The 27,350-nt window shown below is 45.4% G+C and overlaps 1 protein-coding gene across 1 annotated transcript; it reads right to left on the reverse strand.

The window, feature by feature from the left end:
• Positions 1–1,239: 1,239 nt before the first annotated feature.
• On the reverse strand, positions 1,240–26,118 carry LOC115463663 (zinc finger protein 182-like). Its single transcript, XM_030194373.1, has 4 exons — positions 25,859–26,118; positions 18,357–18,483; positions 14,804–14,920; positions 1,240–4,463 (listed from the first exon to the last, which is right to left on the reverse strand). Exons 1-4 carry the CDS (start codon positions 26,039–26,041, stop codon positions 3,526–3,528), a joined length of 1,365 nt encoding a protein of 454 aa, XP_030050233.1. The 5' UTR covers positions 26,042–26,118; the 3' UTR covers positions 1,240–3,525.
• Positions 26,119–27,350: the final 1,232 nt, after the last annotated feature.

Consider the following 27,350-nt stretch of genomic DNA (forward strand, 5'->3'; position numbering starts at 1 on the left):
GTGGAATGGATCGGGTGGATGTGAAGCGACTGTTCACGCTATCCAAAAATACTAGGACTAGAGGGCATGAGTTGAAGCTACAGTGTGGTAAATTTAAAACGAATCGGAGAAAATTTTTCTTCACCCAACGTGTAATTAGACTCTGGAATTCATTGCCGGAGAACGTGGTACGGGCGGTTAGCTTGACGGAGTTTAAAAAGGGGTTAGATAGATTCCTAAAGGACAAGTCCATAGACCGCTATTAAATGGACTGGAAAAATTCCTCATTTTTAGGTATAACTTGTCTGGAATGTTTTTACGTTTGGGGAGCGTGCCAGGTGCCCTTGACCTGGATTGGCCACTGTCGGTGACAGGATGCTGGGCTAGATGGACCTTTGGTCTTTCCCAGTATGGCACTACTTATGTACTTATGTACCATCAAAGCATTTTTTTTAAAAAATAAAAGAATGAAACTTTTGCCTCAGCTTCACATTCACACAACCTTGAACCCCAAAACGCCGCGGGGCTCAGAGTTTTAACTCGTGCTTTCATCCACTCAATTATTTTCAAACCTTTCCTCAGGTTCTAACAATTCACCTTTTTCTATAGTCTACAGTCACACACATCCGTCCTTCATCAATTCTCCCTCCCAACTCACACTGATCAGGAACTGCAGTTTTAGAATGTTTTCCCTGGTTCATGCATGCTTGTCCCAGCAGAGCTCTACTGCTCAATCACAACTTTTCCAAACTTAAATAAATTGTAAAGGTTTTTTTGTTTTTAAATCATTTTAACTCAAGGGGGTTACACTAAGTTCCTGCCTAAGGTAGTGTCAGAGTTACATCTTAACCAATCAATTGTCCTGCCAACATTCTTCCTAACCTGGCAAAAGCCACTGCGCACCTTGGCCTGCAAGCGAGCTTCGGCCTTCAATCTGGAGTAGACTAAAGCCCATAGTCAGTCCACCCAGCTTTTTGTTTCTTTTGACCTAAACAGGATGGGGGCAACCATCGGGAAACGCATTCTTTCCAATTGGCCATAAGTGAAAGAGATGCAGTCCGCTAGCCAAGGCTGGCCTGACTCTGGAGGGTCTTGTCACAGCTTACAATGTCACAGCCATGGTTGCGTCGGTAGCCCACTGGAGCTCAGCCTCCATTGAAGAGATTCGCAGGGCTGCAACGTGGTCTTTGGTCCACTCGCTCACATCTCACTACTGCCTGGAGAAGTGTACCCTATGCGACAGTCGGTTTGGTCAGACAGTCCTGCAGAATTTATTTGGTGTCTAGAATCCAACTCCACCTTCCTAGGCCCATTCTTTTCTGTTCCAGGCTGCATTTTCACAACAGTCTGTTTTCCGCTTGGCCTTGCTGTTGCAAATCCCTGTTGACCATGATTTGCTGTTTTTGCGACCCTGGTAGCTAGGGATTCCCTCCTACTTGTCCTTGGAGAACGTAAAAGTTACTTACCTTTAGCACATGTTCTCCGAGAACACTAGCATTCTCACATACCCTCTTCCACCTGCCCTAGGAGTTGTATTCTTTAGTATGCTGTTTGATCCGAGTGAGGGTCCCACACATGCCTCGGGCTGGCGAGAAGGCACCCGCGTGTGTGGGCTTTAAGCTCCATCAAACAGTTTGAAGAAGAAAACAGTAAAAGATAGAAAAATTAGGCAATGAGAAATTACTAGAAAGAAACATTCTCACACTTCCATACTACATAACAGCCCAACACAGGAAGCCAAGAAAGACAGCAGCGGAAGATACATGAAAGAAAAAGGAAAACTGGAGAAGGAAATCTCATCCCATAAATTTAAATCTCTGAACTATGGTCAATAGAATCCAGAAAGGGGTTCAAAAAACACACAATAGTAGTATTCAAACAATGCATATATTTACAGAGAAGGTGGAGTTGAAAACATGCTCCAGTAGCTAAAACTTTTGAACACAGTAACAAAAGCTCCCTCCTTCTCCTGTCCTGGTAATTCTGGAAACATTAAAAAAAAAAAAAAAAAAAAAAAACAACAGAGTTACGAGCTCTATAAATAGTCACAACAAAGCATCCTTATATTGTAAAAAAAAAAACACAAAACCAAAAGGCATCAAAAGCACCTTTCTTTCAATAACAACATTGTCAGATCTTTCCAATACTTTAGTCAAGTTCTGAATCTCCTGTGGATCGATGAACACAGGCTGTTCAAATCCTCCCCAATATCTAGTAGCTAAAGTTGGAATACAGTAACCCTTTTGTAAGGGAGAAAGCCCCGTCTCTGGATATCTCATGTAAAAATAGATCTTTAGGGGAGGCAGTAAGAACCACAGGAAAATTCAATACCCTTTGCTTCAGATTATGATATGTGTAATTATGAAGAGTTTCTAATTTTCTAGGAGTCACCATTTTATCCTCAGCAAATGTGGCCCGAGTTGCCTTAACTTGCTCAACCGATACAGCCAGGTTTTTTTGTATTCTACCTTGTTAGCACTATACTGTGTTGAGGTGGTGAGAAAACCTGCACATACCTCATGCAAGGAGTCTACCGCTAACCAAATGGACTTGTGTAATAACTATTATTCCTCACCAGGGGCTGCGGCAATGGTATGCCAAACTTCCTCCTGTGCCTGAATCAGTGTCTATCCCTGACTCACTCAATAAAGTTTTTCAGTCTGCAACTCCCAGCTCGAGAGTCGTGCGTCATCCTCTACTTCTCTGGTGTTTCTTGGGCTGACGTAAAGGAGTCTCCTGTTTCTCTCTGGATATCACTCTAAGTCACAGCCCTTTCACACTGCCCTTCATGATCAGGCGTCGATAGATCTGATGACGCGTCCAGCTGTACATGCAAAGGGGGTGGTTTGCTGAGACCTCCCGCAACTGCCAAGACAGAACAAAATGCACCTTCACAGCAGCTTCAAGCAATTCGACATCAGATCCCCGCACTGTCGAAGGGTCATGTGTGCTTAACAATACTTCACTCTCCACTTCCGAGTGCTCTCCCACTTCACAAGCCATGGAACCACCCGGAGGGGTGAGTTAAGAATAGTAAATCACAGCTTGCCAAACCCTGGAGGCAGAATGCTGTAGTCCCTGAAGCTTCCCTTTTCATTTAGGCATAGAGTCCAAGTCACTGCAGCTCAGCTTCAAATGTCCTTCTCATCCACTATCTTGGCTCCCTTTGGCCTACGACAGTAGGTCTAAAGGCATAATCTATTTCTATCAGGACCATTTTTCCTTAGCCTCAGGGAATGTACAGTCTTGGCATACACTGATCCTTACAACTGACCTAGTGTGTATGGTGGTTCTTGATCCCATATCCAATTTTTTTAAAGAGTTTTTAGAGGCCAGTCTACAATTTGAAAGCTGTACGAGAATGCGAGAACCGTCAGCTGATTAATGGCTTTGGTCTTATTCTGCGACATTAATGCACTGTTCAATACCAAATGTAATCTCCTGTAAGATTCTTTACTGATCTTTTCTCTCAGTGATTTACAATCGATTGTCACTTCTTTCTCCATTCCTAGATATTTATATACACCTTCCTGTGTTCAGTTTCCTTTATCTCACTCCCATATGGATCTTCTGGTGCCTTTTCATATTTGATAGCTGAGTGAAGCTTCTATCACACTCAGTGCATGAAAATGGTTTCACTCCTGTATGTATCAATTGATGCCTTTTCAGCTCAGACAGGTAAATGAAGCTTTTCTCACATTTGGTGCATGGAAATCGTTTCTCTCGGGCCAATCCAGTGTGAGTCAGGTGGTGCCTTCTGAGCTGTGATAAATAAATGAAACTTTTGTCACACATGGGACAATTAAATTGCTTCTTTCCTGTGTCTCCTTTTTGGTGTACTAAGTTTTCTTTTTGAAGGAACAGATCTTCACTTTTACAACATACACAAGTTCTCTCAGTCTTCATTTTCTGGTGCTTTGTTAAGGAAAACCTACTCCTGTAAGATTCCTCACCTTCAGAACAATGAAAGGGTTTTTTTCTTGTATGTGTTCTTAGGTGTATTACTAAGGATTCCTTGCGAGAGAAACATTTCTTACACTCAATACATGTGAAAGTTTTCTTCTCAGTATGAATCTTCTGGTGCAATTTCAAGATAAACTTCTGTATGAAACATTTCCCACACTCGGAGCACGGAAAACGTTTGTGCCCTATGTGGCTTCTCTGGTGAATTAACAGACAATATTTCCTATCAAAACGTCTTCCGCAGGTTTCACACAAAAAAGATTTCTTCCCATTCTCCTTTCTCTTGTGGTGTCTCAGGTGTCCAGGAATCTTTGGGAGCCGTCCATCACTTCTCCCACACTCTCCCGCAGGATTTCTCCGCTCCTTCTCTGATTTCTGCTGACTTTGGCTGATTTCTCTCCTTTCAGCCCTTTGGGGAAGATTCTCACAGATATTTCCCGACTCCCTTGGTATTGGTTCCAGTATTATGGGATGATCTTCCGGATTCTTCTCCTGCTTCTCTTCCTGAATGGCCTCATGATCTGCCGGATATGAAAAGAAGGCGTTAGTCGGCTGTTAGTGACTACAGAAAGCTATCAAAGGACAGAATCTGGTTTTGTGGTCGGACGATTCTTTTGTGTCTGGCCTTTGTCAGCGGACACTAAAGAACCATGTGGGATCTCTGCTATTTACACAATTTTTATATGTCTTAAACAGTAGCTTTATGAAATGCCAGTGTAATCCCCAGTGTAATATCTTTAGACACATCTGCGGAGAACTTCGTAGGCTATGATGCTTTCATTAAAGCAGTAAGAGAGATGTTATAGTATTGAGATTTCAAGAACACCCAGGTCCCTCCTTCAGAGGTCACAGCAAGCATTCAGACCTACGGTCATATCTGAGGAAGGGGTGCATGTTATATTTCAAAAACTCATGAGCACTTCCATCATCTTTGTCATTACACAGCCTTTCAGATTTTGCTTTTCATAAGGCCTCTGGTGCTGGAAAAAAGGTGTTACAAATTTTTTTTTTTAAACAAAAAAAACTTTATTAAAGATTGGCAATATACGTTCAATACATGAATGAACCACAACAGTGATAAGTAAGTCCTCCAATCCCTCCCCCCTTCCCCCCAACCCACTCCCTAGTGAGATCATAATATATAACCATAAACATCAGACTATTAAAATTCTTTCAGAGACTGCATTGAACCAGATACAGTCAAGTGCACTCCAAGCCTCTGAGGTTAAGAGGCTGTCAGAAAAAACTGAAAAAGTTGGATCTTGTGGGATAATCCCTAATTAAAGACAGAAACTATACTTTGCGACGCTTGGAGTACTTGGAAAATCAATCTAAAAGACTAACTTTGCGGTTTATATATTTTCCTAGGTCTCCTTTGGTGGTACCAACACAAATGGTTAGAAAATATCTAATGGAAATTCTGGGAATGCCGGCGAATTCTCTGCTGCCTATAACTCGTGCTTATTATATTCAAATTGATGGGAAACCATCAAGTAATTTACAACAAGACGCATTGAATCTCACGGCATTCCTGGAATCCTCCCTTGAGGTTATTACTCAAAGAACTACACTTTTGGTAACTTTTGCAATAGAGATGGACAGGGACGCTGTCCTTAGACTCTCTTTGAGACATTTGGACTCCCAATTTTTGGGTTCAAAAATTAGAGTTTTTCCTGACCTGGCTTGTGAGACTCAACAGAGACGTAGGAGGTTCTTATCCTTACGTCCTCTTGTAATTGCTATAGGCGCAGATTTTCTTTTAACATAGTAACATAGTAGATGACGGCAGAAAAAGACCTGCACGGTCCATCCAGTCTGCCTAACAAGATAAACTCATTTTCTTTTAAGATTTCCATTTGTGTGTAGAATAAAATTTCAGTCTAAGCAATTTCAATTTTTTGACCCAAAACAATTGGAAGACTTTTTATTAAGCAGAGAAGAGGTTGATGTACAAGTTTAGTCACATGTGCAACACTGTATAGCAGATTAGAGTTACCCGCTCGGAATTAAGCTGTTCTTTTTGATTTAATTCTATTTGTGTGCTTAATGTTTAAGTATGGAGATTTATTTCTATGTCTTGGATCGATTACCTTAACTTGTGGTCGTTAGTTTGGAATAATACTGTGGATTGTATATTTGCTTATTTTATTTGAATGTTTAATTTCAGTTTGGTGTATTATCACTCATAAGTATATAGTATGAATGTTAAAATGATAAATAAAGAATTAAAAAAAAACCCCATAAACTTCCAGTACAATCACCAAAAATGGAAAACGGAAAACCAAAGCGGACGTCAATCACTCCAAACGCTGTGGGTTAGATTTCCAGTTCAATAAGAGCCCCAGACTTTGTGAAACTTAGTGAGTTGGAGATTCTTAATTACTGTCAGTTCAGACATCAAACACAAATGATCTATTTTACGCAGGTAAAGGGATCCGAGGACTCCTTCCATGCTGCTGCCAGGGCCAGACGAGCTGCAGTGAACAGATGAATCGCCAGACTGTGTTGTGAAGGTTGTATTCCAACGGGTCTGTGACGGAGCAAACAATGTTCTGCTATCAAAGGATAGGAGCCCCCTATAATTTGTTGCATCAAAGAATGGACAGACTGCCAGTACGGTTGAATGAGAGGGGCAGGACCACCAAATATGGAACATATCTCCAAACTGTCCACAGTTACGCCTACCAAATCCTGTGCCAATCTTAAAGATACGCTGCAAACGCTGCGAAGTATATTAACATCCGTATAGCATTTTGTATCCATTTTCAATTAAGGCACTACCGATAGATAGCTTAAGGAGAAATTTAAAACACTTTTCCCATTGCAGCCCCGTATAGGTTGTTCTCAGGTCCCTTTCCCAATATTGTGTGTAATAATCCACAGGAGAGCAGGCCAGTAGTAAAGCCCAATATAAAATGAGAAACACCCCCCCGCTCTGCACCATCACACAATGCCCTTTCTAAAAGAGTCTCCTCCAAACCAATCTCCCCCCGCGCTTTATGCAAAATATGGAAAAATTAAGACATACCTGATAATTTTCTTTCCTTTAGTCGCAGCAGATGAATCCAGGAACTGGTGGGTTGCATCCGTCTACCAGCAGGTGGAGACAGAGAACACTAAAAGCAGGCACTGACCCTCTGTATACCGGTCCTTCTACCTTTAGTATAGTAAGAATTCCAAAGCAGAGAAAAGAAACAGGAACATCACTTAACTCACAATAAAAGAAACGCACTCAACCGGAGTGAACAATACTCATAATAGAGTAGCCAACAAACTGTCTAATGCAGATTTTGCTGAAACTGATCACAGACTGCAACAGGGAGGGATCCTGGATTCATGTGCTGCGACTAAAGGAAAGAAAATTATCAGGTATGTCTTAATTTTTCCTTCCTTAGCTTCAGCAGCAGATGAATCCAGGAACTGGTGGGATGTACCCAAGCACTCCCTAAACCGGGCGGGAAGTTGCAGCTCCCCAAGATAGAACCGCCGCCCCAAGGCGCGCATCCTCCCGTGCTGCAACATCCAGACGATAATGCTTAGCAAATGAAAGGTGCAACACCCATGTCGCCGCCCGACAGATGTCCAAAACTGAAAACAGGCAAGTCTCCACCCAGTCAAAAGGTAAGCCGAAACAATTGCTTCCTTTAGCCAGCGCGCAATTGTGGCCTTAGACGCTGGAAAACCTCGTTGTGGACTCGAAAACAGGACGAACAAGTGATCAGAGCACCGAAACTCATTTGACATCTGTAAGTACTGCAAAAGAATGCACCGGACATCCAAAAGGCGCAACTGCCAAAAAGACTCCGGGCAATCCTCCTTCTGAAATGAAGGAAGAAATGAGGGCACCGTGCGAACCGTGACCCCGGATTCTGAAAACTGCAAGAAGGGATCCCGACACGACAGGGCCTAAATCTCGGACACTCTACACGCCAACACCAGGGCCACCAAAAAAACTGCCTTAAGCGTAAGATCTTTTTCTGACCAAGTGGCTCAAAGGGCACCAACTAAAATGCATACAAAAACAAGCCGCAAACTCCAAGTAGGGCACGGAAAACGCAATGGAGGACAAAGCTTCAACCATCCACGCAAGAAGCACACCACATCCGGATGAGCCGCAAACCGACGAACCCGCCACTCGGCCTCGAAAACACGTCAGTGCTGCCACTTGCACCCGAAGAGAATTGTAGGCTAGACCTTTCTGCAGACTATCCTGCAAAAAAGCCAACATCTGGGAAATCAAAGCCCACATAGGTGACCACGCATGCGCTGAACACCACGCTTCAAAAGTACGCCAGACCCGAGCGTAGGCTGTAGGCGTGGATCGCTTGTGAGCTCTCAGCAAAGTAGCTATCACTTCGTCAAAATAACCTTTCTTCCTTAAATTCGCTCTTTCAAGAGCCAAGCCGTAAGACCAAAGCGGCAAGGATCTTCCATACCCACAGGTCCCTGATGCAGAAGGTTTGGGAGGAGAGGAAGATGGAACGGATCTCCCACCAGAAGTCGCTGCAAATCCGCATACCACGGATGTGGCCAGTCTGGAGCCACCAGGATCATCAGCCCTGAGTGAAGGCGGATCCGTTGAAGAATTTGACCGATCAAAGGCCACAGTGGAAACACATACAGAAGTGTGGATGGCGGCCATGGTTGCGACAGGGCATCCAGCCCCGCGGACCCATGCTCCCTTCTGCTGAAGAACCGGACTACTCTGGCATTGGAGTTGGACGCCATGAGATCGATCCCTGGAGTGCCCCACTTGCTGCAAATCTGCCGGAAAGCTTCCGTCGCTAACTCCCACTCTGCCAGATCAAGGGTATGGCGACTGAGAAAGTCGGCATGCACATTGTCCAGGCCAGCGATGTGGGCCGCCAATAACAGAAGATGATGCTCCGCCCAAGTCAGAATGACGGCTGCCTAGTAAGCAAACGCTCTGTTCTGAGTGCTGCCTTGAAGATTGATATAGGCCACCGCTGTCGTACTGTCCGACAGAACCCGCACTGCTCACCCCTCTAGGATCTTGTGTAACGCTAGAAAGGCTTGACAAATGGCTTTCAGCTCTGGACTATTGATGGACCAACTGTACTCCACACTCGACCATAGGCCTTGCGCACAATGGTGTAGACAGTGAGCCCCTCATCCCGAAAGACTGGCATTTTGTGAACTATTGCGCAGGTTTTGATTGGGAGCCAGTGCAGTTTTTGTCGTAGGGGTTTGGCGCTTTCAAAACGCGTTTTTCCAAATATAAGCCTGGCTGCTGTGTTTTGTGCGGTCTGAAGTTTCTTTATGATTTGTTCCTTGCATTCCGCATAGATTCCGTTGCAGTAGTCTGCGTGGCTTAGTACCATTGATTACTTGAGCGTGCTGTTCACCACCGCTGCCTTGATTTTCTCTCCTCACATGCTATTCTTGACCCACTACAATCTGGTTTTCGCCCTCTCCACTCAACCGAAACTGCGCTTACTAAAGTCTCCAATGACCTATTACTGGCTAAATCCAGAGGTCTCTATTCCATCCTCATTCTTTTTGATCTTTCCGCTGCTTTTGACACTGTCGATCACAGCATACTCCTCGATACCCTGTCCTCACATGGATTCCAGGGCTCTGTCCTTTCCTGGTTCTCTTCCTACCTCTCCCTCCGCACCTTCAGAGTTCACTCTGGTGGATCCTCTTCTACTTCTATCCCTCTGCCTGTCGGCGTACCTCAGGGTTCTGTTCTTGGTCCCCTCCTCTTTTCTATCTACACTTCTTCACTTGGTTCATTAATCTCATCCCATGGCTTCTCCTACCATCTCTATGCTGACGACTCCCAAATCTACCTTTCTACCCCTGATATCTCACCTTGCATCCAAACCAAAGTTTCAGCGTGCTTGTCTGACATTGCTGTCTGGATGTCTCAACGCCACCTGAAATTAAACATGACCAAAACCGAGCTTCTCATTTTTCCCCCCAAACCCACCTCCCAACTCCCCCCGTTTTCTATTTCTGTTGATGGCTCTCTCATTCTCCCTGTCTCCTCAGCTCGAAACCTTGGGGTCATCTTTGACTCTTCTCTCTCCTTCTCTGCTCATATCCAGCAGACCGCCAAGACCTGTCGTTTCTTTCTTTACAACATCCGTAAAATCCGCCCCTTTCTTTCCGAGCACTCTACCAAAACCCTCATCCACACTCTTGTCACCTCTCGTTTAGACTACTGCAATCTGCTTCTTGCTGGCCTCCCACTTAGTCACCTCTCTCCTCTCCAATCGGTTCAAAACTCTGCTGCCTGTCTCGTCTTCCGCCAGGGTCGCTTTACTCATACTACCCCTCTCCTCAAGTCGCTTCACTGGCTCCCTATCCGTTTTCGCATCCTGTTCAAACTTCTTCTACTAACCTATAAATGTACTCACTCTGCTGCTCCCCAGTATCTCTCCACACTCGTCCTTCCCTACACCCCTTCCCGTGCACTCCGCTCCATGGATAAATCCTTCTTATCTGTTCCCTTCTCCACTACTGCCAACTCCAGACTTCGCGACTTCTCTCTCGCTGCACCCTACGCCTGGAATAAACTTCCTGAGCCCCTACGTCTTGCCCCATCCTTGGCCACCTTTAAATCTAGACTGAAAGCCCACGTATTTAACATTGCTTTTGACTCGTAACCACTTGCCTCCACCTACCCTCCTCTCTTCCTTCCTGTACACATTAATTGATTTGATTACTTTTTTTTTTTGTCTATTAGATTGTAAGCTCTTTGAGCAGGGACTGTCTTTATTCTATGTTTGTGCAGCGCTGCGTACGCCTTGTAGCGCTATAGAAATGTTAAATAGTAGTAGTAGTAGTATCAGGTTGTGAAATACTTCCCTTGGGAGGAATGGTTTCACGCGTTTGAGTCTCCACATTGAGTGAAACATTTTCTTTATGGTGGATTTCGCTTGGTTCTCTAGTAAGAGGTTCCGGTCGATTGTTACTCCGAGAATTTTCAGGCTGTCTGAGATAGGGAGGGTGTAACCTGGGGTGTTGATGTTTGTGGGTTTGTATGTACTGTATTGGGATGAGATGATGAGACAGTGAGTTTTTTCTGTGCTGAGTTTTAGTTGGAATGCATTTGCCCGTGAGTTCATGATGTTTAAGCTGAGCTTGATTTCATTGGTGATTTCTGCCAGATCGTGTTTGTAGGGGATGAATAGATATCATTTATTTTAATACAAGCTGCAGGCTGTGCATAGATCTGAGTTAGCTAAGTAAGGAACTTCCCAGGAAACCCCACTGTGCGCACGGTAAGAAATAAGAAAGGCCAATGAACCCTGTCGAACGCTTTTTCAGCATCCAATGACAAGAGTAACATTGGGACCTTAGTTATATGAGCTTGTTGATTAAGGTGAATAGCTCTGCAAACAATACCATAGGTTTGCCGTCTTGACCACAAAACCAGATTGATCTACATGTATCAGGGAAGGCAGCAGCTGTTGAACTCGCTGCAGTATTTTAGTAAAAAGTTTGTAATCTGTGTTCAATAAAGAGATGGGTATGTAGGATACACATGACAAGGGATCCTTCCCCAGTTTGGGGACCACAGTGATAGCCGCCAAACTCCAAAAGTTTGGAAGACACTCCCCTGACTCCAGATAATTTAAAGCCTGGAGAAGTAATGGAGCTAGATGTTTCCCAAAACACTTATAATATTTATTGATGAACCCATCTGGTCCAGGGGCCTTGCCAGCATGCAGATTTTTAATAGCCCATATGATTTCCTCCAGTTCAATTGGGTGAGACATAAGTTTGAAGCCGAGATTCTGGGTAAATCAAGAATGGACAGGTATAACTGAATGTCCTCCTCCATGGGGGAGACATCAGGGATATACAGTTGCTCATAATGCCTTGTAAAGGCATCCTATATACCTGCCATCCTGGTATAGAGAGCCCCAGTGTCATCTTGGATGGAGCTCATGTGTGACCACGCTGTTCTTTGTTGTAGTTTATGAGCTAACAGGTAGCTCACTTTGTTGCTAAATTCATAGCGGTTTGGCAGCTACATCTGCAACGCACAGAGCTCCATCCGGAGAGTATGGAGATCATCCTCCTCAGAAGGAGCCACCCCTTGGTGTTTAGTTTCAGATTCCAGTGCGACTACCTGAATGCGGAGATTCCGCTCTGCAGCTTCCTTCTGTGTCTTTAATTGGGACTGTAACGCAAAACTTTTCCCCTCATGACCGTTCTGTGTCCCTCCCACAAGGCCAATAGTCAACCTCCCCTTTATCACTATATTGTACATATTCCAAGATGTCTTTCTCAAACTGACTCACATTAGAAGGGCTTTGTAAAATCTCATCATTAAGACGCCAATATCTAATGCCTCTCTGTTCTAAATATCCAATTGTGAGGGGGCGTGGTCGGACCATGTTAGTAGCCATATCCGAAGGGCACTTGCTCTTTCAGATGAGCAAATCCCCAAACCAATAATCAATCTGGGAATGAACATAAGAATATAATATACGAACATAAGAGTAGCCATACTGGGTCAGACCAATGGTCCATCTAGCCCAGTGTCCTGTTTTCCCAACAGTGGCCAAGCCAGGTCACAAGTACCTGGCAGAAACCCAAATCGTGACAACATTCCAGAACCTCAAAGAGAAACAAGATTCCGGAATCATAACGACTAGCAAGATTCCATGAAGAATCCCAAAGAGTAGCAAGATTCTGGAACCCTAAAGAGTAGCAACATTCCATGCTACCAATCCCAGGGTAAGCAGTTGCTTCCCATCTCTGTCTCAATAGCAGACTATGGACGTTTCCTCCAGGAATTTGTCCAAACCTTTTTTAAACCCAGATACGCTAACCACTGTTACCACATCTTCCTGCAACGAGTTCCAGAGCTTAACTATTTGTTGAGTGAAAAAATATTTCTGCCTATTTGTTTTAAAAGTATTTCCATGTAACTTCCTCAAGTGTCCCCTAGTCTTTGTACTTTTGGAACAGAGTAAAAAATCAATTTACTTCTATTCGTTCTACACCACTCAGGATTTTGTAGACCTCAATCTTATCTCCCCTCATCCGTCTCTTTTCCAAGCTGAAGAGCCCTAACCTCTTTAGCCTTTCCTCATACGAGAGGAGTTCCATCCCCTTTGTCATTCTGGTCGCTCTTCTTTGAACCTTTTCTAATTCGGCTATATCTTTTTTTGAGATACGGTGACCAGAACTGAACGCAATACTCAAAGGTGTAGAAATCTGTTTAGAAAGTTGTAAATTTTCATTGCATATGTAGACTGTAGTACTTATATATGTGGAATGTTTTTCTGCCAGTGATGTTTTTAGCTCTGAAGTGGTTACCCTGGAGCTCTCTGAGGCTTTTTCCACCCACTATTAATATATTACTGAATGCCTGATGCAGATTTCTGAACCTTGAGTACTGCGTTCACTTCTGGTTGCTGTATCTCAAAAAAGATATAGCCGAATTAGAAAAGGTTCAAAGAAGAGTGACCAGAATGACAAAGGGGATGGTATGAGGAAAGGCTAAAGAGGTTAGGGCTCTTCAGCTTGGAAAAGAGACGGATGAGGGGAGATATGATTGAGGTCTACAAAATCTTAAGCGTAACTGGGCTTAAAAAAGGTTTGGACAAATTCCTGGAGGAAAAGTCCATAGTCTGCTATTGAGACAGACATAGGAAGCAATTGCTTGCCCTGGGATTTATAGTATGGAACTAGCCGTTGAGCCCGTTAAAACGGGCTGGTGGGTCGCTGCCCCCGCCGCCCCTCCACCCGGCGGTCTCTTCGCTATTCAACTTACATCTCCGCAGCAAGCAGAGATCAGCTGAGCTCCAGTCAGCCTTCCTTCTCTGCCTGTGTCCCGCTCTCGTGTGACGTAACGTCAGCGAGGGCGGGACACAGGCAGGGAAGGAAGGCCAACGGCAGCTCAGCTGATCTGCCTGCTGCAGAGATGTAAGTTGAATAGCGAAGAGACCGCCGGGTGGAGGAGTGGCGGCAGCAGCGACTCCGGGGGGGGGGGGGGGGTACCAGTGGCGGCGACCTCGAGGGGGGTAGCGGTGGCGACCTCGGAGGTTCCCTCCCCTTCACGCAGTTTCCCTGTCTGTCCCACCCCCGTGTCAATACGTCTCTACTGCGCATTTGCGAGTGAGTATTGTCACTCGCCGTTTATATGTTTGATGTTGCTACTATTTGAGATGCTGAATGGAATCTTGTTACTCTTTAGGATTCCAGAATCTTACTGTTCTTTGGGGTTCTACATGGAATGTTGCTACTCTGAGATTCCGCATGGAATCTTGTCACTCTTTAGGATTCCAGAATCTTGCTGTTCTTTGGGGTTCTACATGGAATGTTGCTACTCTTTGAGATTCTGCATGGAATCTTGTCACTCTAAGATTCCATAATGTTATTCTTTGGGGTTCTACATGGAATGTTGCTACTCTTTGAGATTCTGCATGGAATCTTGTCACTCTAAGATTCCATAATGTTATTCTTTGGGGTTCTACACGGAATATTGCAACTCTGAGATTCTGCATGGAATCTTGTCACTCTTTAGGATTCCAGAATCTTGCTATTCTTCGGGGTTCTACACGGAATGTTGCCACGATTTGGGTTTCTGCCAGGTACTTGTAGCCTGGCTTGGCCACTGTTTGGAAAACAGGATACTGGTCTAGACAGACCACTGGTCTGACCCAGTATGGCTACTCTTATGTTCTTATGTATGTTCTTAATTGAGGACTATTTAAATCATACCTTGTGTGATTATTTCATCCACTACCCATACAGTGAATTATACAGCACATTTGTTAATTTATTTGTGTGCGGCTCTCTGTGTATAAAGGTTGCGCCACCCCTGCTATTAAACCTGCTTTGACTCTGTACTGTATTTATTAATATTAATACTCACCTGTGTCTGAGTGAGTCATTTCTTTCATTCCTGACTCTTGGGGAACCCAGACATACGGCTCTTCCTCTTCTTTAATCCTTAATAATATATCGGGATTGTTTTTTTTCTGGTCTGTGTCTAGGGATAGAAAAGAAATTAATTACCTCTCTCTTACAATCACAGAAGAACACACAGCCAGGGCCGGTGTTGGGGGGGGGGGGGAGGGGCAAGCAGAGCAGCTGCCCTGGGCCCCACAGCTTCAGGGGACCCCACAGTCCAGGCATCTCTTCCCCTTCTCCCCACCACAGTCTGTTTCCTTCTCCCTTCCCGATCTTCTTTAAAAATGTATTTCCCTTCTCAGAGGGGCCCCGTCACGGTAGCCATTTTCACAAGCTGCCTCCGGCTGCCCCGAAGCTTTCCCTCTCTGCCATGCAAGGTCACCGGATCCCCCCAGATCGCTGCCGCAATTGAAATACCTTGTTAGCTGACAGGGATCCCGAGGCCCTGCCAGCAGAAGACGTCTTCCTCCAGCACAGCTGTTCTGTCGATTGCCTGCCCCTGCGGCTGCTTTTTCTCTCAGGGCATTCTCGTTTTCAAAACTGAGCATGCACGACTGAGAGGAAAAGCAGCCGCTCAGCTGGGCAGAAGAGCAGCGCTGGAGGTGCTTCTCCGGGTCCTCCCCAGACTCCAAGGAGGGCCCAGTTGCAGCACCAGAGTTCTCTCTCTGCTGCTCCTGTCGGGACGCGATCATGCAGGTCCCGTCAGGAGCAGGAGAGAGAGACCCCGGCGCTGGGCCCCCCTTGGAGGCCCGGGGAATTTTGCCCTCCCTGCCCCCCCTCTCGGCAGCCCTGCACATAGCAGAAGTTTCCAGAGGAACAGCACATGATGGGGGAGAGAGGATCTGCTATTGTCATCCATCAAAACATAAGCACCTGGGGATCATCGTACCAAGTAACCTTAAAGTGATCAAACTTTTTAAGAAGGGAGTGGTGGAAGGTCAGAGGAATGGCAGATGACAGAGAAAGAGAGAGAGAGAGATGGGGAGATGCTGGACGGCACAATGAGAAACATGTATGACTTGGAAGTCTTTACTGACTGAAGTTTAGAACTTGGAAACAGTTAATGTCAGTCGTTTCAGGCTCCGAGAGAGGAGTAAGGATTGACTGACAGAGACCATTTTCATTATATGCAGGTGAGGGATTTTATGCACCGTTAAGGCTAAAGACGAGCTATTGTTGACAGTAACAGAACTGGACGGGCGATGGGCTCGGGGGCAGGGAGGGGTGGCATATCCAGGATTTATAAAGCGCTCTTACATCAATCTTCCCCCTTGTCCCAATATACTGATAAATGGGAGACTCTTTTATCCGTCCATTATGAGCGGGATAAATGGCCCCGTATATATAAAACTTTACTGAATTTTTCTGTGGCAACACCTCTGGTGGAGAATGGGTACAAGATGTTATACCAGTGGTACCTCACCCCCCTACAGAATATCACATATATTTCAGAGGTCTCAACTTGCTGGCGGGGCTGTGGAGCCCGGGGTACATTCTGGCACATATGGTGGGACTGCCCGACCATAAAGCAGTTCTGGACAGACTTAATATCACACCTCCACACTAAGCTGGGGATAGCAATTACACCGAGCCCGGAGCTTTGTTTACTTAACATACCAGTGGAGGGCATACGTCGCTCATTTCATGGTATTCTCTCTCATGTAGTAACAGCAGCACGTATTTTAATTGCTAGATATTGGAAACAAACAGCGATCCCTACGTTGGATCAAGTCTTTAAAAAAGTGGATTACTGTTTTTTAATGGCTAAAATGACAGCTGTGAAGCAGGGACAGATTTTTTTTTTTAATTTTTGTTACATTTGTACCCTGCGCTTTCCCACTCATGGCAGGCTCAATGCGGCTTACATGGGGCAATGGAGGGTTAAGTGACTTGCCCAGAGTCACAAGGAGCTGCCTGTGCCTGAAGTGGGACTCAAACTCAGTTCCCCAGGACCAAAGTCCACCACCCTAACCACTCCTCCACTCCACTGGTAAAATTTCTCAAAGTGTGGACAATATATATGGACTGGAGAGGGATCTCCGTTTGATAGGTGGAGGATTCCGTCGGTTTGAACTGTTGAGTCCGACTGTTGTTACCCTGGAGGAAAGGTGGGTGGGGGGTAGGGAGCGGGGGGGGGGGGGGGGGGGGGTTGTGTAGCATTTGTTGTCAACAGCGCATTTTGACTGTACATTAAGTTGAAGCATTGGATATTGTATTGAACTTGTTTATGTGAAATAATAAACATACATTAAAAAAAAAAAGAACTTGGAAACAGTTGCTTTATATTTGCCTGTGAAGGGTCAATAAAAACAAAACGTATGCAGACATAAATTGAATTAGTCCTTTTTGCTGTTGCCCACTGCTGCACTTCCCCGTCCCCTTCTGTTCCTCGCAGACAGAAGAGGAGAGGAAGGGCAGTTTTAGGGAGCAGAGGCCTACTTTTTCCTAGACAGTTTCTTCTTCAGGTCAATCCCTCTTATCCCCGACAGGAGGGCAGGGCCTGAATTAGGGAACCTTAGGCTCTTCTTGATCTGCTCTGCCTGCTCCAGACGCACCTCTCTCCCGCCTGTTCCCAGTGGCTGCCTGTGAAGGTGGGGGGGGGGGAGGCTTGAACAGGAAGCTGAGGGCTGCTCTCTGCTGCCGAGATTTAGGGGCACTTCCCAATACAGTACCGTGTTTCCCCGAAAATAAGACACTGTCTTATGTTAATTTTTGCCCCCCAAAATGCGCTAGGTCTTATTTTCAGGGGCTTATTTTTCAGGGAAACATCGGGGTTGGATCGGGGTTGGCCCGACCGCCTTCCGTCGCTCCCGGAACTAACCTTAAACGCCTCCTTTCACCTTCGCAGCAAGCAGCAGCAGGGCAGGCCACTCCTTCCTTCCGTGTCCCGCCCTCGCCTGACATAACATCCGCGAGGGCGGGGCACGGAAGGAAGGAGAGGTCTGCCCTGCTGCTGCTTGCTGCGAAGGTGAAAGGAGGCGTTTAAGGCTAGTTCCGGGAGCGACGGAGGGCGGGTGGAGGGGGGGGGCCTTGTCCGGCTCTCGGCGGCCCTGCCTTCAAACAAAAATTTGCTAGGTCTTACTGTCGGGGAAACATGGTAGACAGAGCTCTCTATGCTGATGCAATGGGCTGCCTGGTCTGCAGACATAAAGCTGCCCTAGGTGTCATGTAGGGTTGCCAACTAGTTCCAGATTCACCCGACAGGGTTGATCCAGTCCTGGCTTTACTTACCCCAATGCACACAGGGACTTGTACCCTGGTTCTTCTTAGGGAATCCAATGGGGAAATCAGGACCACAAGTCCCAGCATGCAATGGAGTAAGGCCAGGACCGGATCAACCCTGTCAGGCGAAACTGGATCTAGTTGGCAACCCTATGTCCAGGGGTGGGGGGGGGGGGAACGGGACTGCATTGGCAGGGCTGATATTAACTACGTGCGATAGGAATCTCACCACATGAATCCCCTGCTAAATATCCACCCCACGTTTGCCAGAAATGCAGATATGTGGTCCTTACCTGGAGAGATCGGGGTCTCATAATTATCCTTCACTGCCTCCCTGTGCAGCTCTTTTGGGTCTCCTTTTAAATACTCCCACTTCTCCTGGGAAAATGAGGCAGCCACGTCCTCAAATGCCACCCGCAGCTGAAATGAAACCAGAAACGCACAACACTGTTTCATCAGGAGAATTCACTGGGCCGAATCCAGACAGGGCGGGAAGAACTGTGCGTCCTGGACAGTAACACATTTCCCATTTCCAGTTATTGTCACGGTTCACATCGTACAGTTTATGAATATATCATATCTACATTTAAGATGTTATTTTCTACTAGTAAAAAAGGCCCGTTTCTTAACACAGTGAAACAGGCGCTAGCAATGTAATGAGTTCCTGCCATTAATGTTTCCACGGTTGTATTCTGAATATAATTGTTGTTTACATGTGGAAGATTTCTTTATATACAATATTTTTTGTGTAAACTGTGTTACAACGTGGTAAAAGTTTTCCTTGTTCAGGCCCTTCAATCAGTTTAACAATCACATCAGAAGAGCTCCTTAGTCGTGAGAATGCAATATACAGTTGCCCATGTGAGAGACTGAGAGTGGAAGTGTGTTTTACAGACAGTGTAAGAGAGATACACAGAGTGATTGTGTGTGTGTGTGTGATGTGTGTGAGTGACAAAGTGATTATATGTTTGTCTTCCCTTCCGTTCTGTGCACTTGCCTCCACTGATGTTCGTACCTCCCTGTATATGATGGTTTGTTAGAGATTCAATACACTCCACTTCCCTCCTCCAAGTTCCGTTCTGTCTGATTGGTTCTTCGTTCCTGTGACGTCACATTTGTTTGCTTGGCAACTATGCAGCATTCCGTTTCCTCGACGTGAGGGCGGGGACAGTGAGAGCCAATAATACGCTAAACTACAGACTTACGAACCCTACACTGCCACAGTGCCACAGAGTCAGCTTCAGAATGTTGGAGGTGCTTTTTATTATACAGTGGTGGAAATAAGTATTTGATCCCTTGCTGATTTTGTAAGTTTGCCCACTGACAAAGACATGAGCAGCCCATAATTGAAGGGTAGGTTATTGGTAACAGTGAGAGATAGCACATCACAAATTAAATCCGGAAAATCACATTGTGGAAAGTATATGAATTTATTTGCATTCTGCAGAGGGAAATAAGTATTTAATCCCTCTGGCAAACAAGACCTAATACTTGGTGGCAAAACCCTTGTTGGCAAGCACAGCGGTCAGACGTCTTCTGTAGTTGATGATGAGGTTTGCACACATGTCAGGAGGAATTTTGGTCCACTCCTCTTTGCAGATCATCTCTAAATCATTAAGAGTTCTGGGCTGTCGCTTGGCAACTCGCAGCTTCAGCTCCCTCCATAAGTTTTCAATGGGATTAAGGTCTGGTGACTGGCTAGGCCACTCCATGACCCTAATGTGCTTCTTCCTGAGCCACTCCTTTGTTGCCTTGGCTGTATGTTTTGGGTCATTGTCGTGCTGGAAGACCCAGCCACGACCCATTTTTAAGGCCCTGGCGGAGGGAAGGAGGTTGTCACTCAGAATTGTACGGTACATGGCCCCATCCATTCTCCCATTGATGCGGTGAAGTAGTCCTGTGCCCTTAGCAGAGAAACACCCCCAAAACATAACATTTCCACCTCCATGCTTGACAGTGGGGACGGTGTTCTTTGGGTCATAGGCAGCATTTCTCTTCCTCCAAACACGGCGAGTTGAGTTCATGCCAAAGAGCTCAATTTTTGTCTCATCTGACCACAGCACCTTCTCCCAATCACTCTCGGCATCATCCAGGTGTTCACTGGCAAACTTCAGACGGGCCGTCACATGTGCCTTCCGGAGCAGGGGGACCTTGCGGGCACTGCAGGATTGCAATCCGTTATGTCGTAATGTGTTACCAATGGTTTTCGTGGTGACAGTGGTCCCAGCTGCCTTGAGATCATTGACAAGTTCCCCCCTTGTAGTTGTAGGCTGATTTCTAACCTTCCTCATGATCAAGGATACCCCACGAGGTGAGATTTTGCGTGGAGCCCCAGATCTTTGTCGATTGACAGTCATTTTGTACTTCTTCCATTTTCTTACTATGGCACCAACAGTTGTCTCCTTCTCGCCCAGCGTCTTACTGATGGTTTTGTAGCCCATTCCAGCCTTGTGCAGGTGTATGATCTTGTCCATGACATCCTTAGACAGCTCCTTGCTCTTGGCCATTTTGTAGAGGTTAGAGTCTGACTGATTCACTGAGTCTGTGGACAGGTGTCTTTCATACAGGTGACCATTGCCGACAGCTGTCTGTCATGCAGGTAACGAGTTGATTTGGAGCATCTACCTGGTCTGTAGGGGCCAGATCTCTTACTGGTTGGTGGGGGATCAAATACTTATTTCCCTCTGCAGAATGCAAATAAATTCATATACTTTCCACAATGTGATTTTCCGGATTTAATTTGTGATGTGCTATCTCTCACTGTTACCAATAACCTACCCTTCAATTATGGGCTGCTCATGTCTTTGTCAGTGGGCAAACTTACAAAATCAGCAAGGGATCAAATACTTATTTCCACCACTGTATAGGATAGATGCATGCAAAGAGATACACTTTCAAAAGCATAGACTTTCATATGTAGAATAGGGGGTTGTGACATAAATCAGCTGAGTGTGGTTACATGGATTTTCAGCCACTTACAAGCATTCATATCAATATTAATAGGATACTTAATGACCGCTATATCCCCTAGTGCAGTGTTTCCCAAGTCCGGTCCTGGAGTACCCCTTGCCAGTCAGGTTTTCAGGATATACACAATGAATATTCACGAGATTTGCATATAATGGAGGCAGTGTATGCAAATCAAGTTCATGCATATTCATTGTGGATGTCCTGAAAACCGGTCTTGGGAAAATACTGTCCCAGAAGGGCCCTGTGTGGTTTACAATCTAAAAAAAAACTATAACCATATATCAAAATACAACAGAAACTCAAATCACAATCTACCAAACAAAAACGTTTTTTAGCTTTCTACACAAATGAGCTATATAACCGCACAGAAAAGCGAGTCAAAGGAGCAACAACCAAATGTTCGGAGCCTCGTTGTTAGAGTAGTGGATTGAAAACCAGGGTTCAAATCCTCTTCTCCTGATGCTTCTTGTGACCACAAGGAAGTCTCTTCCCCCTTCATCATTTCAGGCACAGACTGTAAGCTCTCTAGTACAGGGGATACCTGCTGTACCTGCTTTAAGCTATTGAAAAGACAACTGATCGGATCTAGAATCCAAATCACGTTGTCTAGGAGGGAAGGTGGGGTGGGGGGGGGGGGTGGCAGAGGAAGCATTTCAGGGGCATGTTCTGATCATAAATCTGCATTTTTAATTCTCAAAAATTACACTTAAGAACATAAGAATAGCCATACTGGGTCAGACCAATGGTCCATCTAGTCCAGAATCCTGCTTCCAAAATGGCCAATCCAGGTCACAAGTACCTGGTAGAAACCCAATTAGTAGCAACATTCCATGCAGAACCCCAAAGAGTAGCAACATTCCATTCAGAATCTCAAATGGTAGCAACATTCCATGTAGAACCCCAAAGAGTAGCAACATTCCATTCAGAATCTCAAATGGTAGCAGCATTCCATGTAGAACCCCAAAGAGTAGCAACATTCCATTCAGAATCTCAATAGTAGCAGCATTCCATGGTAGCAACATTCCATTCAGATCTCAAATAGTGGCAACGTTCCATGTAGAACCCCAAAGAGTAGCAACATTCCATTCAGAATCTCAAATAGTAGCAGCATTCCAGGCTACCAATCCCAGAGCAAGCAGTGTCTTCCCCCCATGTCTGTCTCAAAAGCAGACTATGGACTTTTCTTCCAGGAACTTGTCCAAACAATTTTTTAAAGCCAGATACCCTAAATGCTGATACCACATTCTCTAGCAACGAGTTCCAGAGCTTAACTATTCATTGAGTGAAAAATGTTTTCCTCCTATTTGTCTTAAAAGTATTTCCATGTAACTTCCTTGAGTCTTTGTACTTTTGGAACGAGTAAAAAAATCATTGATTAACATTTGTTCTACCAGTCTTATCGAGCACAAATCAAAGTGGTTTACATAACTAATAAACAAGTTCAAAGATTGAAAAGAACTCTATGTTATACCTACAGAAAAGAAAAACACATGCACATAACATTCATCCAGTGACTCTTAGGAGGGTAAAGGGGTGTGGACACCTAGGAAAGGTCAAGGGGTTAACAGGGAAAATTCAAAGCTAAAAACTGAAGTTTAAACCAGGGAAGATCTAGGAAAGGAGTGGAGGAGTGGCCTAGTGGTTAGGGTGGTGGACTTTGGTCCTGGGGAACTGAGTTTGATTCCCACTTCAGGCACAGGCAGTTCCTTGTGACTCTGGGCAAGTCACTTAACCCTCCATTGCCCCATGTAAGCCGCACTGAGCCTGCCATGAGTGGGAAAGCGCGGGGTACAAATGTAACAAAAAAAATATAGATACTATTGGAGATTCTACATGGAATGTTGCTATTCCACTAGCAACATTCCATGTAGAAGGCTGCGCAGGTTTCTGTTTCTGTGAGTCTGACGTCCTGCACATACGTGCAGGAAGTCAGACTAACAGAAGCAGAAGCCTGCGCGGACACATTGGTGATCTGCAAGGGCCGACTTCTACATGGAATGTTGCTACTGTTGGAGATTCTACATGGAATGTTGCTATTCCACTAGCAACATTCCCAGTAGAAGGCTGCGCAGGCTTCTGTTTCTGTGAAGCAGAAGCCTGCGCGGCCACATTGGTGATCTGCAAGGGCCGACTTCTAGTGGAATAGCAACATTCCATGTAGAGTCTCAAATAGTAGCAACAGTGGAGGAGTGGCCTAGTGGTTAGGGTGGTGGACTTTGGTCCTGAGGAACTGAGTTCGATTCCCACTGCAGGCACAGGCAGCTCCTTGTGACTCTGGGCAAGTCACTTAACCCTCCATTGCCCCATGTAAGCCGCATTGATACTATTGGAGATTCTACATGGAATGTTGCTATTCCACTAGCAACATTCCATGTAGAAGGCTGCGCAGGCTTCTGTTTCTGTGAGTCTGACGTCTCAGACTCACAGAAGCAGAAGCCTGTGCGGCCACATTGGTGATCTGCAAGGGCCGACTTCTTGTGGAATAGCAACATTCCATGTAGAGTCTCAAATAGTAGCAACAGTGGAGGAGTGGCCTAGTGGTTAGGGTGGTGGACTTTGGTCCTGAGGAACTGAGTTCGATTCCCACTGCAGGCACAGGCAGCTCCTTGTGACTCTGGGCAAGTCACTTAACCCTCCATTGCCCCATGTAAGCCGCATTGATACTATTGGAGATTCTACATGGAATGTTACTATTCCACTAGCAACATTGGTGATCTGCGCAGCCACATTGGTGATCTGCAAGGGCCGACTTCTACATGGAATGTTGCTAGTGGAATAGCAACATTCCATGTAGAATCTCAAATAGTAGCAACAGTGGAGGAGTGGCCTAGTGGTTATGGTGGTGGACTTTGGTCCTGGGGAACTGATGGGGAACTGAGTTCAATTCCCACTTCAGGCACAGGCAGCTCCTTGTGACTCTGGGCAAGTCACTTAACCCTCCATTGCCCCATGTAAGCCGCATTGAGCCTGCCATGAGTGGGAAAGCGCGGGGTACAAATGTAACAAAAAAAAAAAAAGGAAGAGTCGAAGTCTACTGTATTTTTAACCCCTTCTACTACATTTAAGGGATATGAGAAACAGAAGAAGTCTCTGCTCGTAAGAGAACATGGAAGGGAATTCCACAAAGGGTGATAGGAAGAAAAAAAGCCGTATCCCGAGTTTTTTCCCTTCTGGCCTGAGATAGGCGTGGGAGAATAAGTTGGTGATCATTCAATGAGCGAAGACAGCAAACTGGAGTGTAGGGAATAGTAAGAGAGGCCAGATACTCTTGCTTACCATCCCGATACAACTCAGTCTGTAGCGAACGGCATGACTGCTGTTAGCACCTGGGCTCTGACCAATAAACTGAAATTGAATGCGTAAAAAACCAAGGTCCCATCATCAATATCTTTGTCCAATGGTCAAAGCTTTACCAGTGTACTAGGGGTGTTGCTTGATCCTTCACTCACCTTCTCTTTCCATATTAACCAGCTATGGAAAATAACACTATTCAAAATGAGACAGATACATGTAATCAGATCATTCTTCGACAAAAAAACGAATTGAACATTTTTCTTCACTCAACGTGTAATTAAACTCTGGAATTCGTTGCCAGAGAATGTGGTAAAGGCGATTAGCTTAGCAGGGTTTAAAAAAAGGTTTGGCCGGCTTCCTAAAGGAAAAGTCCATTGACCATTATTAAAATGGACTTGGGCAAAATCCACTGCTTATTTCTGGGATAAGCAGCATAAAATGTTTTGTACTTTTTTGGGATCTTGCCAGGTGTCTGTGGCCTGGATTGGCCACTGTTGGAAACAGGATGCTGGGCGTGATGGGTTTTTGGTCTGTCCCAGTATGGCAATACTTATGTACTTATGACGCAGCACATGGGAAACCTACCTGCTAAAGGTAACCCCACACTCTTGAATGCACTTCCTGAAAGGCTTTGCTTAAGACAAAACTATCTACTTCAGGAAGCAGGTGAAAGCTTGGCTCTTCAACCAGGCCTTTAATGGAAGAAGTAACTAACTTGTTAGTCTCACTCACACACACACAAGGATTGACTCGGGCTGCACATACTGCAGTGGGACATGTTTATCCACTCCTACCCTAGCTGAGATAATATTTAACCATCTCTCTGACCTCACATGCAATTTTCTTCAAATCAATCACCTTACTTTCTAATTCGTCCTACTTTCTTACTCAGCTATATGTTACAACTTTGCCTTACCCTTCACTACCAATTGTAATGTTCTAGTACATATTGTGTTGTCATTGCAAGTAGTATGGTTAATTAACTAACAAGGGAACATGTAAAGACACTGTGAGATATGTGTGAATGCAATGTGAGAATGTGAGTTTTGCGGGTAGAGGCATTAGGCACAAGTAATAAAATAAAAAACAAGTTTAAGATATTAAAGGTGCAAGGAGTACTGTATATATAAGTATTGCAAGTCGTATACCATGCCATATTTTGTATTGTTGTTTGCATATTTTTACTGCTCTAATTGCCTATTGCTCATGTTTGGTCTGTTCTTACTGTACACCGCCTTGAGTGAATTCCTTCAAAAAGGCGGTAAATAAATCCTAATAAATAAATAACAGGTGACACCTTTTTGATTGGACTAACTTCATACATTTTTTTGGCAGAACCCAACAAGGCACCTCACTGCTAAACTAGAACTAAGCACCCTACTGAAAAGTCACAGAAGTGGCAGTGTGTCTGCATGCAAAGAGGGAGGGATGGCTAAAGCCTCAGAGCAAGAAGCCACTTGACCTGCAGTTTTCCTTAAGGCTAAGGATCTTTTCTTTTTTTTTTTTTTTGCAGAGTGTCTAAGCGTCGCACCTTGTTCTCCAGGGCGTCCAGCCGCCTGCAGTTGGCTGCGATCCTCCTGTCCTGGGAGCTGATCCGCCCTTCCAGTCGCTCCAACTTGCTGCTGATCGTGTTTTGCAGCTGCACCAGGACCAGCCAGGCGGAGGGATCCGCTGCCCTGGGCTGGAACAAATGCGCTTCCTTTCCGGCTGACATGATATTAGACACTAATCAAGAGCAAGGACGGAACCTCAGCACAAAGCAACACTGACTGCGATGCAGCTTCTACTCCTGTCCTGAGATCGAGGGAGGCGGGGACAGAACAGGGCGACGAGGAGAAGCAGGAGAGAGGAGAGCTGACTGTGACTGCTGCCACCTGCCGCACCCGCCCAGTACTGGCAGCAGAGGAGCTGATTCTGTTTACAAGGCTGAGGGGAACTGGGTTCGATTCCCACTGCAGCTCCTTGTGACTGTGGGTAAGTAAACCGCTTTGAATGTAGTTGCTAAAACCTCAGAAAGGCAGTATATCAAGTCCCATTTCCCTATTTGAGATTCAACATGGAATGTTGCTGTTGCTACTATTTGAGATTCTGGAATGTTGCAACTATTTGAGATTCTACATGGAATGTTGCTACTATTGGAGATTCTACATCTATTCCATTAGCAACATTCCATGTAGAAGGCTGCGCAGGCTTCTGTTTCTGTGAGTCTGACATCCTGCAGGACGTCAGACTCACAGAAGCAGAAGCCTGCGCGGCCACATTGGTGATCTGCAAGGGCCGACTTCTACATGGAATGTTGCTAGTGGAATAGCAACATTCCATGTAGAATCTCAAATAGTAGCAACAGTGGAGGAGTGGCCTAGTGGTTAGGGTGGTGGACTTTGGTCCTGGGGAACTGAGTTCGATTCCCACTTCAGACACAGGCAGCTCCTTGTGACTCTGGGCAAGTCATTTAACCCTCCATTGCCCCATGTAAGCCGCATTGAGCCTGCCATGAGTGGGAAAGCGCAGGGTACAAATGTAACAAAAATAAAATAGATACTATTGGAGATTCTACATGGAATGTTGCTACTATTGGAGATTCTGCATGGAATGTTGCTAGTCCACTAGCAACATTCCATGTAGAAGGCTGCGCAGGCTTCTGTTTCTGTGAGTCTGACGTCCTGCACGTACGTGCAGGACGTCAGACTCACAGAAGCAGAAGCCTGCGCGGCCACATTGGTGATCTGCAAGGGCCGACTTCTAGTGGAATAGCTTCTACTCCTGTCCTGAGATCGAGGGAGGCGGGGACAGAACAGGGCGACGAGGAGGGAGGGACGTTGGAGGAGAGCTGACTGTGACTGCTGCCACCTCCTGGACCCGCCCAGGATGACAGCAGATTTTATCTTGTGCACTGCCTGTATTGAGACTAGAGGCCACTGGGAACTTTTTTTTTTTTTTACCTTAGCGGCAATGCAAGGAGAGTGGAGGCAATAACATAGTAGATCATAGGAACCAACTTTTCAAAATTATTGGGGGTGCTA

Source organism: Microcaecilia unicolor, chromosome 1, assembly GCF_901765095.1.
Source record: "Microcaecilia unicolor chromosome 1, aMicUni1.1, whole genome shotgun sequence".
Classification (NCBI taxonomy): Eukaryota; Metazoa; Chordata; class Amphibia; order Gymnophiona; family Siphonopidae; genus Microcaecilia; species Microcaecilia unicolor.

Coding starts and splice junctions, on each gene's coding strand:
- LOC115463663 (XM_030194373.1), bottom strand. CDS start 26,041: ATGTCAGCCGGAAAGGAAGCGCATTTGTTCCAGCCCAGGGCAGCGGAT. Junction 18,484..25,858: donor TGGACGCCCTGGAGAACAAG/GTGCGACGCTTA, acceptor GTTTCATTTCAG/CTGCGGGTGGCATTTGAGGA. Junction 4,464..14,803: donor AATGACTCACTCAGACACAG/GTGAGTATTAAT, acceptor CATATCCGGCAG/ATCATGAGGCCATTCAGGAA.